Below are 20,158 nucleotides of genomic sequence, written 5' to 3'. Positions count from 1 at the left end.
AGTAATATATTGTGGCAACACAGTTTTTGGCCAATGCGTCATATAGTGTAATATATAAATAGTATAAAAAATAGAAAGCAAAATACATTAGGTATAATATACAAGTAAAAGAAAATGATCGGTGAGAAATATCACAGAACACCGTTTACAGGTAAAAATTTATACATTTAGAAATAAATTTAATATAGGTACCTCACAAAATCAAATAATATATTAAAAATAATGGTCATAATATCAAATAGGCTAATTAAAATTACAATAATATTGTTATGTGGAATATTGTGTATTTTTTAATTTTAAATAATAATTATTAACATTAAAAAATATATTATAAATGTACCTATGTACATATTATATTTTTATATAATAAATTTTGTATGAAAACGATAATTTAATTAATAGCCTAAATAGAAATAAGGAACTAAATGATTTGTGAATTATTCGTCGAATAAAAATATAGTCTATTTTAACTAATACGGTTATAATAAAGCTGCAAATTTTGATTTATAGGAAAATAACTTATGTTTACCAGAAAATTCGAAGCGATCTAAATTGCTGAAGTTAATTTCTAGTCTATATACGAAAAATCATAATATTTACATTACTTACAACTCTAGCGGTGGAAAACGAAACTTTCTTCAAATTAAATCCAAGACGCAATCCACATCATGTTTTCCGGAAGCCACATTTTCCGAAATATTTATAAATTAGCATCATAGATGGCGTTGGAATTAACTGCCAGCCTATTGGTATATTTCCTCACAAAAAATAAATATCATATTAACACTCAATATATGTCTGACGTCATCTATCAATATAATTGATAACTATCTCATTTATAAAATCACAGATTTCAAAATGTCTACATATTATCACACGGTTCTCGCCGATGTTATTATGCATATCAACATCAAAATTATGTGTAGATGAACGTACAAATGTATATACAATATAACATAATTAAACAGAATACATATTTTTTTATAATTTGAAAGAAAATTTGTATGAAGCTTTCAGATGAAAAAAATGTGCCTTAGGGTTAACCATTGAAGAGAAGAGACTCATTGAGGCGAGCCGTCATCATCTATTCGTCTATTATGTTGACTGAAAACCAAGAGGGCCGTTGAAGGATCCAGCAGGGGCGTGCACTAAAACTTTGCATTTCATTGATAGGATAGGTGAGTTGGGATAACATTGTGTAGCTCAAGTAAGCATGTATAGTCAGAGAATTACCACACATTTAATGTGCTCCTTTGTGGTTTTGGTCTTACTATACGGAGTGGCGGCGTGGACCGTACAGAAACACACTAATAATAAATGCGCATACTCCATAATAATTATTATCTGGGACAAAATTACAAAAAATGTCAGGAATTAAAAAGGTGAAAGAAATAATCTAATATGTAAAAACAAAAACGTATGAATAGTTTAGCCACATTTGGCATCCTAAAAAGTATCAATTTCTACATCCTTTGAGAGAAGATTTCCGGCAAGCGAGGCTCGTCGTGGCTCAAGAGTCTCAGAAACTTGTTTTTGCTCAGTACTCCATGCTTATTTAAGGTAACGATAAACAGGGAATAGATGCTTATATTGTGGCCAACGTCCATCAAAATATATTGCACAGAAAGAAGAAGGAACCACTTTCAAGAATTTCTCTGTAAAAACGTATAAAAATAGTTTTAAAACACAGAACAGATAATAAATAGAATTCCGATAGGCTATATACCAATACAGTAAATTCTGACCCAGGGTTTTGAATGTGTGGGTGTCCTACGAAAATGAACCACGGATTATAGACGTGCAATAGTGTGTGTAATACACGAGTATTAAATGAGCGTCAATGCATAAACCGTGAGCAGTTCTCAGTATTTGACGTATGACGTATTCCTGACATGTGTTTAAAATTATCCCGTATTCTTCCTTACTCGTGATAGGTTACCTGCTTCTCCTTACCCGTTAGGTATTTCAGTTCCCATTATTAATGAGTTCCCTGTTTTAATATAATGGTGGAAAAATGTGGAATAATAGAGAAGGTATTACGAACCTTCTATACTTAACTTCGCTTATCATCGATTTCAGAATGTTTTAAAATGGTTGAATTGCTAATTGTATAGATGTCTATACATAGTATCTATATTGGCAGCATATTGTATGAAAAATTAAATGTAAATTGCTCGCTAAAACTTGTGACGGAATTGTTTTGGTAATGTTATCTTCTATTTCGTGCAATTTTTAATCTAAATAATAATTATTCATTGCATAAAATAATAATTTTGGACTTATAGCAATGCGTTTTATCTGAGTGAAATTCGGATAGTAAATTTAATAACTCAAATCGTGAGCCTAATACTACAAGGTGCTAAGTGTTCGTCCTTGAAAAAACAAACCCAACAAAGAAGTAGTATTCTAAGCTACCTCATTGTTACTTTTGTTTCTCCATGGACAAACACTTAGAACCTTGTAGTTCTCCACTCGCGAAATATTAATATTGTAATAAATAACTTCCACCTAATTTAATCATTATCATTAATTACCATTTTCACTTTCATGGATACAATGTATCATCATAGTAGAAGAGCTTTATAAAACATCTTTAATATAAATTATATTAAGTAAAATTAATATTCTTTTTTTAGTTTGTGTACAGTGCGCCATTGAAACGATGGAGCCTTGAGTGAAGAGGCGGTCTCATCGCATTCATAATAATTGCACGCTTATTCAATCGACTTGGCCGGTGCCTATAGGCCTATACCAAACACTAAAGAACAGCCATGCGAAATAGAAAGAAGAAGAAGAGAAAGCGTACTATTTAGAGATAACGAAATAGTGATATAGTATTCATGATTATTTTTACATCGATTTCATTTTTATAGTGGGAACTTTTATGCCATAAATATTTTTAAAAAAGGAACACCTATTCAAATTCGAACTGTAGGCAATATAGAATATAGGCTAGTAGTTACAAGATAAAAATAAATTTTTATATACCACGTCTTTAAATTTTCTATTGAATCATATAAACATGACAGTTCTATGTTTCAATAAATACTTTTTTGTACTTAATAGAAATACTGAATAAATATAGAAAACTGAAATGTTATTTTGACATTTCATATTGATGTCCATAGTAACGCACGTATATATTAATAATTTAGTTGCTAGGACCCCCTTACCAACCAATAATAGTGTTTTACTTTTTACGAATTTTTTCCGAAATAACTTTCCATACAAAACAGAATTAACTGAAAATGAATTCAATTTCGCTTAAAGATGGCCAAAAGTATTAAAATAATGCATTGTCGTCGTGTTCTGATATATTCTAAAAGTTTCAAATGTCTAGCTAGTCGGGAAGTTAGTTAAAAATCTTCAATCGTCCAATATAAATCTTGCACAAACAAGAAAAAAATTGTACTGGACAAACAAGAATACGAGGTAATAACAACGTGGTAAAAATAAAATATTCTTATCTACAACTGTCCCTAAACTATTTATGGAACACATAATATTAGGTACAGAATCAAATCCAAACATAACCATTTTTGTGATGATAGAGAATACATACTTCAAAAATCCGTGTATGAAGACTATTTTTATTATCAAATTTTAACTTGCAAACGCTTGTTATTTAAAACTTATTATCTGACATCTTTTGTAATATGGTACCACAATATGGTGCATGCTTTGTTGGGATAAAATACTCCTACTGTAGTAGTACCAATTTTAGAAGTTTTCGACGAAGACTGATAATCAATAAGCATGTTATTGAAAATTGATTCATGCACTGTTCTACCTACTATAACTATGGACACAACATTATTATTTAGAATATTTAGATAATTAATAACAAAACACGTGTAATCGTCAATAAAACTCCTCAAGAGAGATATTAAAAGCACCTTTGCCCAGCAATAATATTTAGAACATTATTTTATGTGAACAATGAACGTATATGAAAATTTTATTAGTTGAATAATAAACTCAGCAGGACTATTTAAACTAGTTAACACGGTAATACGTTTCCGTTATTTTTCTCGATCCAAAATAACAAGGATATCACTCGGAGCAATTCCGTATACAAGCCGGGTATCTACAATAATTGGTAACATACGGCACTATGTCTTACTTGATTCCAAATGCATCCGATTATAATCAAGTACATATCTTCTTCTTATTGTGCCATCCCCTAGCGGAGGTCGGCCACCATCAAGGCGATGTTAGATTTGTCATCAGCTACCCAGAACATTTCAGTGGAGCTGCACTCGTACCAATCACAGAGGTTCTTAAGCCACGAAATGCGGTGCCGTCCTCTGCTACGCTTACCATTGATCTTTCCTTGAATGACAAGTTAGGGGATGCTGTACTTTTGTCCTCTCATAATGTCTGAGGTACTGTAGTTTCCTGGTTTTGATACTACGCAGAACTTCTCGATCCTTTCCTATTCGATTGAGAACTTCAACATGTCAATTGGACTACCTTTTTCTTCTTCTTCGATGGCGCTACAGCTCAAGTCGAGCCCTGGCCTCCTCCACCGCTGTCCTCCAGCCGGAACGGTCCTCCGCACGTCTTTTCCAGTTCCTGATTTTTAGTATCTGGTTGGCATCTTTTGTATTACCTACAATTGGACTACCTACATTTTATTATTTATTTGTATCCTTCATAACTCATATCCCGGAGTAGCTATCTATTTGGGACTACTTTCACCATTAAAATGTATATATTATTTAATTATTATTTTATTTAAAATATTTAAAATGCGGAAAAAAAACAATTTGGTTTATAATGTCGCCATTGTGTTGAAAAATAATTAAATATGTAAAACTGCGGCATTTAGAATCTAAAAAGGTCTTGCCGTCGTCTCCAAGTTCAGTCAAGGGTTGTTGAGAAACCAGACACCTTTTATAAAATAATGATGCATGCTTTGTGGGGATAAAATACTTCTACCGTGGAAGAACCAAATTTTAAGTGATGTTTCCTATGAATCAGCGATGGTATTATATAATATGTAGGTAGGTACTATGTATTTTCTTTGAAAAACACACATTATATAATATCTGAATTCTAGATAAACATCACGTTTCTTATGAATTTTCTCTCATATAAATAAATTCCTTGATACTTTGGCGGTCGATGATGGAGAAAGTAAATGAGTCGATTGAGTCAACGGCAGTAGAGACGGATATATATGTTTATTGTCTTGATGCCGAGTATAGAGAGTTACAATTGAGTGTGAAGGGAGAGTTGACTATGTCTCTTATCAATCCTCCTTCGCTATTTATATAAAAGCAATCAATACCTTATACGAGCCACCGTTTATCTACATTAATAAATCATACTATACATTGTTGACTAGGTTATGATTGCGAAACCAGCTGACCCCCGTGTCCAACGACTACGAGGTGTTTTGATGAGCAAGAATGAGATAGCTGATTGCTATGACATTGCCTGTAATAAAAAACGCTGATAGTTAAATGACTTGTTGATTTTACGTTGTTGAAATTCATGCTAACCCGGTATAGGGTTATTGATCGCTATAATACTTATTTCGTAAAATATATTCTCATTAGTCATGGGCATGTGTCCATTTAAACTTAAATGTAAAAATTAGGATATTTAATCTAGATAGAGAACCTAATTTGTGGCGGGTATAGGGACGTGAAGGCCCCAAAAACTGGCTGATTTTAAGACTTCCACGTTAAAAATAAAATAGGTATATACCATAAATTCCAACTACCGATGTACCTAGTAAAACTTTCAACGTATCTCTTTCCTAGAATCACATACTGTAACTGACAATTATTTTAAACACAGTGATGACACAGAAGTATTACTTAGTGATTTATTTTTATGTACAAGTGTATCATATCAATTTGAGGGATTATGTAATAAGCTCCTTTGATGATAGTTGCAGGGATGTTATGATTCAGGTAATAATACTTAATTTGAACTGTCTGGATGCCAAATTTTAGATTTTCTGATGAATCTATTACGTTATAAGCGTCAAAGAAAATCGCCTATCATGTTGAATAAAAAAAATTACGTATAATTTGGAAAAACGTGTTTGAATCTTAAGGTTTAAGATTCATATTATCTACGCTCATGATTGTATTAAGTAGATACTTAGTTACACTTTGATTGAGGTATCAGAAAGTACTGTAAAATGTAGCTTCTTTTAATGCTAGGAAGGCATAATAATATGTCAGTAGAACAGAACAATGAAATAGGCCCATACCTACAGGTATATAATTTTTCGATAACTTGACGTAAAATATACATTTTACGTCATCAAGGAGTGCCCATGTGATACTAGCGATTCAAATGTTGAGATTTATTAATATAATAAGTGCCTATGTTTATTTAGATAATTATATTATATATATATATATATATATTACGAAAAATCATTACGTTTTGCACTGTTGCTGAGAAACGAATAATCACATGCACTAAATATATATTATATATTGACATTAGACCCCAGATATAATTTCAAGTCTGGTCTTATCTTACGACGTTATCATAATAGACGAAAGAGTAAAATGAAAGTCTTCTAGGAGTTTATTATAGATGTAAAAAAACCACTAAAAATAAAATAATAACGCAGACATGATTAAAATAATGTTCGTTATATAATTTCATCTTTCAATTATTATTATCAGTATTGATGGAATATCAATAAATAACAGAAAATAAAATTTATATAAATAATAATATGATACGAATGTATAAATCTTACAATGTAAACGAAACACGTGGCTAATGTCAAGTTATCATTTGAAAAAATATCGTGAATAAATAAATACAATGTAAGCGCTTCATGCCTTGAGGAAATTAAATAATAGTGTTTATTATCCATAATAACGATAATCTGTTGACAAGTTGTAGACAACTATCTGTCAACTTTGTATATTTTCTCTCGTTTATGTATATAGTCAATTATTATACGTTGAATAGTATCAGTGCGATTTTGAGTGAGCCAAATTGCGCAATCAGTAATATAAATTCTCCATTTCACCCCCGCTGTGTTTGAAAATTTCCTCTTTTGCACAACAGTTACGGAATAAGTATTATGACAATGTAATTATTTTATAATATTTTTTTGACGATTTTTATTTATATTATATTAATAGAAACCGATATTGTGAATACAAACGATTAAGTCGAAAAATACATTGTCATACGTTAATAAATACTACAAGTATTTATTTAGTGGACGTTGTTTTGTATAGATAATAGCAACAACCTATATTTTATGGAACAAACGTGTCCTGCGGATACTCATAACTCTACTGTCAATGTGTGTTGCATTTACACATTTTCCATTCAGGGCCAATGTCCAGGCTTCCCGAATTGATAGAGGCCCCAGAGTCCTAAAAATAAATTTAAAAAATCCATAAAGAAACTTTGAGCATAATTTAAAAAAAAAATACGTTTTAATCATTAAAGTTGTAAGTTTTAGCGTTTAGAGCTTATGATTTATTGTTTTTTTCGATTCTCTAATATCAGCTGTAAAATTCTCAAGATATATTTCTAATTTCTTTGAATTTCCGCCAAAATGAATTTTATTCGTTAAAACAAAATTCGAGAGTTTTTAAGTCATAAATATTTTTTTAAATTCTTCCAAAACTTTTTTTTTTTCAATCAATCAACAAGTCATTTTTTATTATCTCTTGGTCCGACACCAAGTAGATGGCTTTACCATTTTTAGTCAAATTGATTTCTGAAAACTCGGAAAACGAGATTCAACCTTAATCATTATCTCCCGAGGATTCTCGAATCGAGAATATTATATTATAATAATATTCATTGAAAACTTTCACCGTGTCGTTGCAATATTAGTTAAATTATAATGGTTATTTTATTTTTATCATTTATAAAACGCTTAATGTAATGCTGCTTTTGAATCTATGTACACGCAGAATTTTTAATTATTCACTTTTAATGTATTTTTTAAATTAAGAAATTTAATTTCTAAAATGCCAATGATTTCCGAACGCCGAACATTGTCGATCATTCAGGATAATTTGGATATACTCTAGCTATTTATTTGCTGATTAAATTGCGACAAATTGTCTTAATACGAGTATTAACTGTTGTTACGACTATGTGAAATAATGAATTTTGAGGTCCTGATATTCATAAAATTAATATGTTCTTCCTTTTATTATTTCAATTGATTTATGTTATATACCTAGACATGTCATAATGATTCATACTCTTTTGTTGGACTAGAATTTTTTAAAGTGTCTATATACATAATAACACCAAAAAGATAGTATACAATTCCACCCCTGATTCCCGGGTTCGCTTTTTGAATACATTATCATTAAGTGGTTTGTGTTTTCACTCGCTTATTATTATCCCGTGAACTTTTCGATCTGAGCGCCATTTCGTGTAATGCGTCTGTAAATAGAAGCTTGATGAAGATTACAGGCCATGTTTAAATTATTCTGATTCTCCTTTGATGGACCGATTTGCGTTCAAATAACGTTCCATTTTCATAAAAACTGGCTTAGTCTTCTAAGAAAAATATCCATATTTTTAAAGAAACAATTCTTTAGCGGCAGTCTGTAGTCGAACATACGGTAAATTAAATCCATTTTCCTCACTATCGAAGGCAACCCCTCTTACTTCTACTGACGTATATTGACACTACACAATACATTGTTAATTATATAAAAATTAATTTATGAATTATTATAGTTTGTACTATTCTATAGACATCCCTTTTTTCGAAGTGGATTTCAGTCTATATATGAATCGACCAATGGGATGCAGGTAAAACCTGTTTACATAACTGTCATGAATTAGGATTTAATTCAATTTCCACTGATTACTCTGGTTAATTAATGGCTCAAATAGACTCTATGACGATCGGTCATATAAATGCCGAAAAACCCGTTTCTTATGTTGGCGTCCTGTGTCACAGAGTGTAAATACGATGTCATAGCTGTCATACAATATGTATGTATAATATGTCGGAATGGCATAGATATGATCATAGACACTAAATCGCTCTTAGCATATATGAGCCCGATCGTCATATAGTCTATTTGAACCTTAATATTGTTATTAGTTTGATGTAGTTAGCAACACACGTGTGTTCATACGCACAGTAGGTACCATTAGATGTATCGAATATATAGAACGAGAGGAAACAATGCAATAGGCTTCATGTGAGAGCAGTCGGAAATAATAACGGTAACAATAATTAATTTTACGTAATTTAATTATATTTAATTCGTGCGCAGTAGAATAAATCGCAAACTGCGCAAATTAAAAGTTTAAGTTGTTCTACTATAGTACTACACCACTGATTATGCCGGCATAAAGTATTTTTTTTTAATAAAATACAATCCTGAGATCTGTACTCTTAACCGCATAATGATTAAAACTGAAAAATCATTTCTTATAGGTATACTTACTCTTAATACGTAGCATATTATAAATAGGTTATTTTTATTATTTATATAAATCTGATTATGCGATATAATGGTTTGTATACAATTTAGACGCCCTCGCGACAAAATCTCTTTGAGTTATGGCAACTTTTAACACTGCGTAATGAAACAGCTTGCAAATGTTTACCCGCCAATTTTCACCCGCCGGATCCGGATGTAGCTCGTCGCTTTGTCGCCATTTTGCTCGTAACGAGCGCCATCATAATACAGAATAATAATAATATACATACCTATAATAATACCTCTCTGTCTATTTTCATCGAATATTGTGAGCTCTATTTTGGAACGGGATAGAAAACATATTAGCATGTTCTAAATTTAAATTAATAGAAATATTTTACTTTTATTTAATGGAAATCTACGTAGAGGTTTTTAATTTCTTAATTTAGATTTAGATCATGTTGGCATAATGTTTGGATCTGAGACAGTGGTAAGCGGGAATTAATGTCAATGCGTTCAGAAAAAAAATCTCCGATGTCTTTATTTTAAGACATAATATAACTATTTTCATTTCGATAATTCGACAAATGATTATTTTCCGACAGCCTTTCTACAAGTCATGCTTACTTTTCACTCTCTTGAATCTCGTAGGTCTCTTCTGCGCTTGAAACATTTTTGTCTGTTATCGTGAGTGATGGTTTCGAATCCTGGTGTCCTAAAAAATATGAATTTACCAATCCTCAATCGTCAATTGAACCGTTTCCTCGTGTAAAAGCCTATCATACACCATTAGCGAGAGAAAGCTCCCAGAAAGCACGTATGTGCATATATCCATCGATAACTAATATTTTAACGGTTTATTGTTGGTATATATATATACTTAGTTATACTTATTAAATAGGTTATATATTTTTATGAACTGAAAAAAGAATCAACTCTGATTATGTGTCACTTGACAAAAATCAATAAAATAAAATTGTGATATTAAAATTGTGCGCTAAAGGAAGAGGAAGATAAGAAAGTTTAAAAATTAAAAAAAACTGAATTGGTATGCCAAATTAACCACAACGGAGTAAAAAATAAACGAGAAATTAGATGAGTCGAATCTGCATCTGCGCATCTATTCTATACACAAGACTACTTTCGGCTTCTACGGCAGCTATCTAGGGTAGGAAAGTATTGAATTATATTTAAATATTAGCACTTATTGTAACAATTACAATAAGTTAGCCGTCTGAACTGTCAAAACTGTCTATCTCACTCTAAACATTATCACAGCCAAGAGAGGTGCTGTTAAAATATAGCACTTATTGTAACAATTACAACTAACTTATTGTAATTGTGACAATAAGTGCTAATACTTGGATGCTTTCCTACCCTAGATAGCGGCCAAAAGCAGTCTTGTGTATATAATAGATGCGCTGAATTAGGAAATTATACCCAGAAACGTAAAAAAACAATAATTAGGTGTCCAAAACTAAACCTTCTTTCAGGTCTACGGAAAAGCAATCATTTTACACATATCTCATGTTTTCGTATGCACTAAATAAATTATGACGATTTATCACATTATTTACTATCTTTGACGTAATAAAAGTTCCAAGATATTAATCTGTTGGTTGCATCGTTGGATGGCTGTTGTGACATTTCTTATGCCCCCCAATAACGCTTGCGCGGTGACTTGTTTGGGCTCAGACCCCTAATTGAGCTCCCCGTTCACAAGCAACCGTTGATTGGCTCCCTAATTTGTGCAAATTACCACAGCGGCTGTCTGGTTCGCTAAAGAGAGTCTACATTATAAACACTCTTTGTGAAAAGCGAGCAAGAACTTTGTTACAAATCATTTTTTTTTTTTTTTAGAATAGTCCAGGCGGTTTATTATTTATTAATATGGATCCAATAATATGTAGAAGACTTCTGTTTTATGCCAAAGATGATATTTGTGCAATATCATTGATCGTTCTGTGGTTATATCGAAGGTTTGTATTATATGTTCTGGCAGTGGTGGGCTTAGGTATTTCGAGGCCCGAAACACTGATTGATTTTTGAGACACCCCACACTTTAAATTTAGTCGCGTCACAGAAATCAACCAATAAACAAACATCCAAGAAAAACAGTTGTGACTGAACAAAATTCACCACGGAACATTTCATTACTATTTAATTACCACATTTAAATAACATGCTAAACACAGCAGCTGTACCGTCAGCGCTGTAAGATTAATTAATCAATTCTGACTCCACGTCTTAAAAAACGTAAACTTAATAACTAAGAAGCTACAAATTGGTGACCCCCTAATTTGAATAAACAGCTACAAATCAGCTGACTTCAGCCAACGCAGGACAATTGCAGTTGGACAGACATTTTCTAACTCGTGGAGGTATTTTTTAAACTTATCTTCGGGGGTAAATCCGACCCTGAACATCATCTGAGATACTCCGTTAGCGTAAGTACTGAGTACACGAAATAATTATGTAGTGATTGTTTGGTGCACCCTGCTCCGGTGTGCCCGCGGGCGGTCGACTTTATTGTTTGATATTGCTTTTTATTTGAGTAATTTAAAAGGTGACCGACATAGCCGAGGGCGAACTCAAAGGGGAACACTTATACAACTTTTCTGAGTGTTTTATATTTGTATTTATATGTATCTTTGTTTTACATAAGTGGTAACAGTCGTGCTATTATTTTTTTTATGATCTTTGAATGAGTAATTATTCTTAACGACTACGATAATACTAGAATCATTGCTTTATAATATATAGAACTAACTTTTATATATAATATCTCAATATTAATGTGAACAGTTTGCAGAATAAACCAAATACATACATTAACGTCGTGAATTATGTTGCAATGTATAAGTGACATACAACTAAAAAAGTTAGTTGGGAGCCATTTTCACATCACGCCACATAATATACACATTTATGCATACAAAGGGATTTAAAACTTAATTACTTCGTAGGAAAAGGAAGAAATATAAGCAATTTTTCGTTACATTTGATTACACTCCGTGTATTATAAAATATTGTTATTAGTTTATCTCAATTGAATGTTTTGGTTTGATATTTGCCCCTTCAAATACTGATATAATTATAAGATAAAAAAAAAACTTTTTATATACCACATTTTTAAATTTTCTGTTGAATCATATAAACTTGACAATTCTATGTATTAATAAATATAGAATACTGAAATGTCATTTTAACATTTCATATTGATTTCCATAGTAACGCACTTATAGATATATTAATAATTTAGTTGGTAAGACCCACTTAGCAACCAATAATAGTGAGTAGTAAATATTACTTGTAACGAATTTTTTCCGAAACATACAAAACAGAATTAACTGAAAATTAATTCAATTCTGCTTAAAGATGGCCAAAAGTATTTTAAAAAAAATGCATTCCCGTCGTGTTCTGATATATTCTAAATGTTTCAAATGTCTAGCTAGTCGGGAAGTTAGTTAAAAATCTTGGACAGACAAGAAAACATCTGTACGGGACAAACAAGAATACGAGCTAATAAAAACATGATAAGAAAATAAAGACTACCGATAGTTCATCTTGGAATAGTAATGGAAATTTGAAAACAAGGTCTCATATTATTACAAAATGTTATTTGTTATTAAAAATTGGATATTTAACTTTCAAGTTGATTTATTTAACTCAGTTACCTATGTACTTACGCCATTTTAATCCTTAGCCAATCTGAAATTTATTTCCCTACCACGTAGCTACAATATACGATACGTGTTTTTATCACAATTTTTCCAGCTTCATCTGTACATCTGTTGTCTAAACTGTTAAAAGAATTAAATTTGTGTGATCAAATCTAGATCTACATTCACATACTGCGTCCATTAGTGGGTCAATGATTTGAATGAATCAGGAACTGGAAAAGATGTGCGGAGGACCGTTCCGGCTGGAGGACGGCGGTTTAGGAGGCCAGGGCTCGACTTTGAGCTGTAGCGCTATCGAAGAAGAAGATGATTTGAATGAATTACCACTGAACAATTGCAAATAACTCAAGAAACAGTGCGACGAGATGTAATCAGAAGCTAATTGATATGTGTATCTATAAATTATTGAAATTACTATAAACAAATCTTTGAAAACAATTGAAAAACAAAGGGATGCGAATTCGCATCCGCTGGCTTTGCAGCAATGTGTTTTTTACCAATTGAAATTAAATTATGTACTTATATCCAATAAAGAATGTTATATTCTAAAATCTTATATTTATAAAAAAAATATTATTACTCATATTGGTAATGTTAACCACCCATGGTGGCCGAGCGGCTTAAGCGTTGGACTATCACGCCAAGGTTCGAATCAGGTTCGAATCCTGGGTCTGGCAAATTGTTTTTCAATTTGTGTGTGAGTCAGGGTATGGACCTAATAGGTTGATCAAGTGGCTGACATCCATTTCTCGTAAAAACCAAAATCTGTTAATACAAACCTCTACTCTGTGGAGGCCCATATGATCCTATTAGGATCGGACATGGTCGGAAAAAATTTAAGAAATTCAACTTCCATAAATCAATATAAACAAAATTTGTTTTTTTTCAAATAATTCTTTATTTTTGTCGTTGTGGATTTACTTCATGTTTAAATGTCCAAATAAATTATTCAAGATTATCAAATAATTACGCAAATTTTTGCCCAACACAGAACTACAAAATATAAAATTAATTCATGATAACTCTTTCAGTGGTCCATACAGACATACGGAACAAGCTTGGTCAACAGTGCAATTTCGTATCTACATAACATTCATAATAATTATTTGTTCACCGAAATATGAATACTCTAATTTTATGTATGTATCTATACTTATATAAATTTCGTATATTTACTAAAAATTAATAGTAGATCGAAATCTAATTTTATTTTTACTGGTCTGCTACCTTTTTGCGTATTATGAACTATATAATATTTTAATATTATGTACAATTGTGAAATATTTACATAAAACCCGATTAATTTAAATAATTTGTAGAATATATTATGTTTAATGAAATTGTTATTTTGGTGAAACTACAATAAAATTTTGTTACCAACATGAAAATATCTATACTATATAATATAAGTATTATATTTGTATGCTATTTCAAATTCCTAAGTATGATGTATTTCATGCTCGCGGACTTTAAGAAATATCCTTTTTTACATACTATTATAGACCTTATCCATATTAAATTATTACTTAATGGCTTATGGCAGGGTTTCCCAAACTTTTTATGCAATGGAACACTTCGCAAACCCTTCAAAAGATGGTCCTCCTATACATCCCGAAGCGGGCCCCCTAATTTCAAATGGTGTTCGAGGTAAAATTAAAGGTATTTTTAGCGATTTTTAATACACCCACTTTTATGTTGATATGCACAATTATGGACATGTCCAATATCGATAATAATAAAAAAATGTAAGTATGGCAAAACCACATATCATGAATTAATGTTAGTACGTTTGAAGTGTAACAGCGCCGCAGGTGACATTTTTTTACTATTAGTGCATGTTTGTGATGTGTGTTTAACTCACTTGGTTTGTCGATCTTTCACGCCCCCCCCGTAAGCCCAGACCCCCAGGCTAGAGGTCTGTCAGCCCCCCCCCCCCTTGTGGGAGCCATGACCTATCTAGATAATTGACTATCTAGAATCCACTGATAAACATCAGTGGAGATTGATCATCACTCGCCTTTCAATATGAAGTAGATTCATTAATTATTTTAGTTTTACTTAGTTTACTTCTACTTAGTGAGAAAATCTTGAAATGTGTTACAGTATAAAACCTTTCCAAATGGTCGCGGAACACCTATTCAGGTTCGGCGAAACACTGGTGTTCCGCGGAACACAGTTTGGGAAACCCTGGCTTATGGTATAGTGCCTCATACCAATACCAGAAATAAGTAATTAGAAGATCAAGCTTTATTAACAAGATAAAATATAACTAAAACCCAGCGCTCGAAATGGAAAAGTTTACGAACCGGAGCGCTCGACAAATTTTCTGAAGATATTTACATAGTCATCAAATCGTATGTGTATTTTATGAAAATGAGTGTGTCAGATGTTCAATTCTATGGCCTATCTAGCTCAGACGGTCAACATATTTTTTCCACGAGACGGAGCGATAATTTTACAAATTTCACGAGCCGGAACGGCGCTCCGGTGCGTTCCGTTCCATTTCGAGCCCTACTAAAACCCCATTCTCGTTATATTATATTATATTGCACATGTTATTCATTTTTTTCCGCATAAAAAAACTATTATTTGATAGATAATATAATTAGTTGGTGTATCAATGTTTAGCAAAAATCATTCAGTTATTTAAATAGATTTATAAAATCAAATGAGTTGATTATATAATAATTTGTAAGATGACTGATCTATGATTGAGTGGTTTAATGAATGAAATTCAGAATGATTATATTGTGGATTGATTTTAAAATATGAATCAGTTGATAGAATAAATGGATTGATAGAAAAATCTGATAAAGGTAATATAATGAATTCATATTATGAATGAGTTCATTGTTGCATACTACAATACATTTTTGCAAATGATTCGGTCGATATGAATGCATTTAAAAGTATGACTGAGTTGATCGATGAATAAATTGCATTGAATGTCTATTTTTTTTCGACCGTGTCCGATCCTAATAAGATTGACACAAACTGAAAAACCATATTATGTGTGTCTATATTACAATGAAATAATAGATTATAGATGATAGATTAATGTTTAAATCAATTTTTAGTACGAATGTTGGCTATTTCGATTTGATTTAAAGAGAGACAATTAGCATTAAGTAATTTTTTATCTAGGCAACAATGGAATCGGTCCGACATTCACATCTTAAATTTAAACCTTAAATGAGCTGGACGTCTGTAACACCACGGAGGATTAGAGACACACGAGTGATGGAGGGAATGGACTAAATGTATTAAATTTGTGAGTTTAAAAAATACTAGATACTATTTACTGGGTAAAATTCTTGCATTTTATATTACAGCTATTTACAGATACAGACAATCTTGATCTACATTGGACACCCATGTCCGATATACGCTACATTTCTAAAGATGGCGGCCGCCTGAGACAGCAGTGGACAACAGGGAGGGGCAGACCCTCCCATCATTCCTTTTTCGGGAGAGCCCCCTGGGCCATTGTTCGCTCCAGCCTGCTGACGGAGCTGCTCCAGACGAAGTTGGTTCTGTCTCTTCCATTTAGTTCTGCAAAAGAAAATATAGAGATCTAGTAGAATAGAGAAGTCTGCTTGTCTACCACTGACGCCACAAAGGAAGATATAAATATCCAGTAGCGTATGTTTTCTTTTATTTTACTGTTAATATGACAACATTTAAATTCATAGTACAAAATGGAACAAATCAGATATTATTATCATAAAATAATATTGATCGTACTCGGATAATAAATTTGCCACTTATTGTCTAAGTTTAGACAATTACACGCGTGGATAGATGATAGATATATGGATACACTAGCGTAAAAATGTATTACTTACTCACTGTGATATTGAAAAAAAATGACATTTAAAAATATCAATAATTGTGAATCAACCACGTTGTTTGACCACCAATAACATTTAGGTACTCTGCCATTCTTGGTAGTATTTATTTTTATCTTTCTTTTTAACACTACAATAGCTCATGAGGGCGAATGATAATAGAATAGTGAAATAGTAGTGCATTTAGTAATAGAAGAGAAACAATCACAAACACCCAGGTTTTGAAGAAATCACTTAATGAAATCAAAAACTTGAAATCGGGGCCCCCGCATGAAAGACCAGCGCCTTACACAATGGACTACGGGGGCCTCCTATTATTACTGCCTAGTATTGACTGTGTGTCCCTGACTAGAAATTGGGAGGATCAGTTGTTTATTTTCCAAGGTGAAAACCTAACTTGCCATTGGTGATGCCAATTGGTAGGGCAGTAACTGTGTTCAACCAAATCTTTTCGGATATTAATATATTCCACGTGAGGATGAGTTTATTATAGTTTACATTATTTTATATATATTTTTTAAATACTTATATGTATTTTTTATGATGTTTCTATTTACTCTTATCTGTGTTTTGTATAAATAGTGTTAATAATTTTACACATTTCTTCATTTCTTTGTTTTTTCCCCCAAAAATTGAAATTGAAATTTAATAATACACACTAATCTGATTTTCTTTTTTACAATTCGAATGTACGGCAAATTAAATGATTTACAGGAGTGGTGAGTGATGAACTCCCATCTGCAGTCAATTATTGTACCTAAACGTAGTCAGTAAATCATTTAACTATATTTGCCTCCATATAAATACAGACAAATAAATATAAAAGACGATTGGTAAAATAAGCATAGCAATTAATAATACACTGAGTGTCAAAGCGCATTTACATGTTGTATTGATATTTTGAAAAAAAAAATCATCCTCTCACCGTCTGTTCTGGTACCAGGTCTTCACTTGCGTTTCGCTCAGGTTAAGAGCGTCTGCAACATCACCTCTGTCAGCGACCGACAGATATTTCTGACAGCGGAACTTCCTCTCCAGGTAAGCCAACTGGGCGTGCGTGAAAGCCGTCCTCCGCCGCCGTGGTTTGCGACCCCTACCATTTCCTAAAACACCGTTTGACATAAATATATCCGATGAACCACAACAATACCAGAATATTAGTAAAATGGTTTATTGATTCATAGAATTGTGTATATCGGGAGTCAGAAAACTAAAGCCCTTTTAATTCAAATATTTTTTCCCGTCGGAAATCATTCTAGGTAGATAGATACCTACCATTGATATGTCTACATCTACAACATATACCATGCCATATAATATATGAACAGAAAAATACTTTTCCAAAAAAGGTTATAGTCATTATTGACAAAATCTGTAAGAATCAGCCTTATTACAATAATGCAATGTAATTAGAGTGCAGTTTTTAAGTACTATTTAGATATTTTTCAACAGTCCTCTTAAAATATTGGATTTCTTTGTTTTAAATTACAGTAGTTAACAATACAATTTACGTATAAAAGATAAAAATTCAGTTTAAAAGTTAAAATTTACCATTATTACAATGCAAATAATATAGTTAATTTTTCCGTCACTTTCATATTTATTTATCTGTGTATTATGAAAGAATTTAAAAAAATATGAAATAATTCTAAACAGGCTAAGCGTCAAGGCAGATTAAAAAAAATTATCATTCAAAGACTTTATCTCAATAACATATTAATGGTAGGTACATACATTGTTATTGATAGGAATAAAAACCTTGTAAATCATGGAATTTCCGGTTTAGTTTTGATATCAATTTTGAAAAAAAGGGACGCTTTGGCGAATTAAAAAGGAATAGAAACGAAAAAATGTAATCTTGAAAAAATACCATAAATTTTAATTTGATTACGATCATGAAAAAATGTGCAAACATAATTTAACTTAGCTTATAATATACGAATGATCCTGAAAAAATTTTTAGGAAGCTCTGAAAACCTAAAAAAGTTCTCGAATCTTATTCTGATGGCGAAGTTTTCAATTTGCTTCTGAGAATAATACATAAAAAATAAAAATTAATTAATCGTATAAGAAACATCTAATAATATACCCGTTTTAATAATGAAGAAAAAATATCCTTCAACAAGAACTAGCAAAAATTAATCTGCAGAGGATGAACAATTCACCAATATAATTTGATTATTATGATGAAAAACAATCTGTAGGTGAATCTATAGTTTCTCACTTATTTAATTGGATTCTGTCTCGTTTTGTAAAACGCCTTGACACCTGAAATATTTAATTTTTATTTTACCTTCATTGTCTGTAGAATTTTGCTGTATTGGTGAACTTAAACTAGCAGTACTAAATCCTAACAAATGACTCTGAATAGATTCTTTAGTGGCCAAATCCAATGAATGTCCATACACTGAATCCGAGATACTTCTCACTTGATTCAAATGGTGTATTCTAGCGCTTGTTTCATAAGATCGTCTGGCTATCTCTTCAATGTCTTCATTCGAGTTTATATAAGCTTCGTACGAGCTGCCATTTTGTTCATGTTGTTTTAAGCGGCCATTTTGATATGTCCCGTCATTTCTCGATCGGTAATCTTCGGCTCCACTCTGACAGTCTTCATGCCGACTTCGGAAAGATTCAGCGGGGTTCATGGAAGCAGATATGCTGCTGTTTTCTCCGACGGATATGTCATCTTCCATGGAAGATTCACTGTTCGGTGTCGACGTCGTGAGGCGATTTCTGGCATCATCTTTTTCTTCATCTTGTGATATGGTCGTTTCTGTTATTGAAATCCGTCTGCCTGCAATTGAAAGAGGTACACATATTTTAATACATCAAAAAGCAGCACACTTATTCAATAGAATATCGTCATCGGAATTCTTATATATCTTACAAAGATTCACTCATAGTCATAGCCATACTTTTAGCCATACTAAATAATCATACTTTTATAATATATGAAGCGCCTAGTTTCAAAAGCCCCTAAAACGATTTTAGGTAGTTCTGAGAAAAATGAGAAAAACGATTTTGGGTAGTTTTGAGAAAAATGAGAAAAAATCATATCTATTAAATCTGTGAACTTTATGTATTTATTTTTTAATTCGTTACAGTCTAAAGAGTATTTTTGTTTTCCATTTTAGGGGTATTTGAAAAATACACCCAACCATTTTAGCTGGTTTTGAAATTTATCCTAATTTTTGATCATACGTATTGACGGTTTTTGGCGTTTTTT

The 20,158-nt window shown here is 31.8% G+C and overlaps 1 protein-coding gene across 1 annotated transcript; it reads right to left on the bottom strand.

Annotated features, from left to right (window-relative positions):
• Positions 1–14,108: 14,108 nt before the first annotated feature.
• Positions 14,109–19,459, bottom strand: LOC147071826 (homeobox protein H40-like). Its single transcript, XM_085946402.1, has 4 exons — positions 19,450–19,459; positions 17,855–18,032; positions 16,529–16,633; positions 14,109–14,163 (listed from the first exon to the last, which is right to left on the bottom strand). The coding sequence occupies exons 1-4, from the start codon at positions 19,457–19,459 to the stop codon at positions 14,109–14,111; spliced, it is 348 nt and encodes a 115-aa protein (XP_085802528.1).
• Between the last annotated feature and the right edge of the window lie 699 nt (positions 19,460–20,158).

This window comes from Rhyacophila brunnea, unplaced genomic scaffold, assembly GCF_057557595.1.
Source record: "Rhyacophila brunnea isolate RB1 unplaced genomic scaffold, BYU_Rbru_1.0 scaffold_2, whole genome shotgun sequence".
NCBI classification, from domain to species: Eukaryota; Metazoa; Arthropoda; class Insecta; order Trichoptera; family Rhyacophilidae; genus Rhyacophila; species Rhyacophila brunnea.
The sequence above is the reverse complement of the archived record's forward strand: the minus strand, read 5'-3'. Positions and strand labels throughout refer to the sequence as shown.

Coding starts and splice junctions, on each gene's coding strand:
- LOC147071826 (XM_085946402.1), bottom strand. Junction 16,634..17,854: donor ACCTGGTACCAGAACAGACG/GTGAGAGGATGA, acceptor TTTCTTTTGCAG/AACTAAATGGAAGAGACAGA. Junction 14,164..16,528: donor GAAAAAGGAATGATGGGAGG/GTCTGCCCCTCC, acceptor AATGTTATGTAG/ATACGAAATTGCACTGTTGA.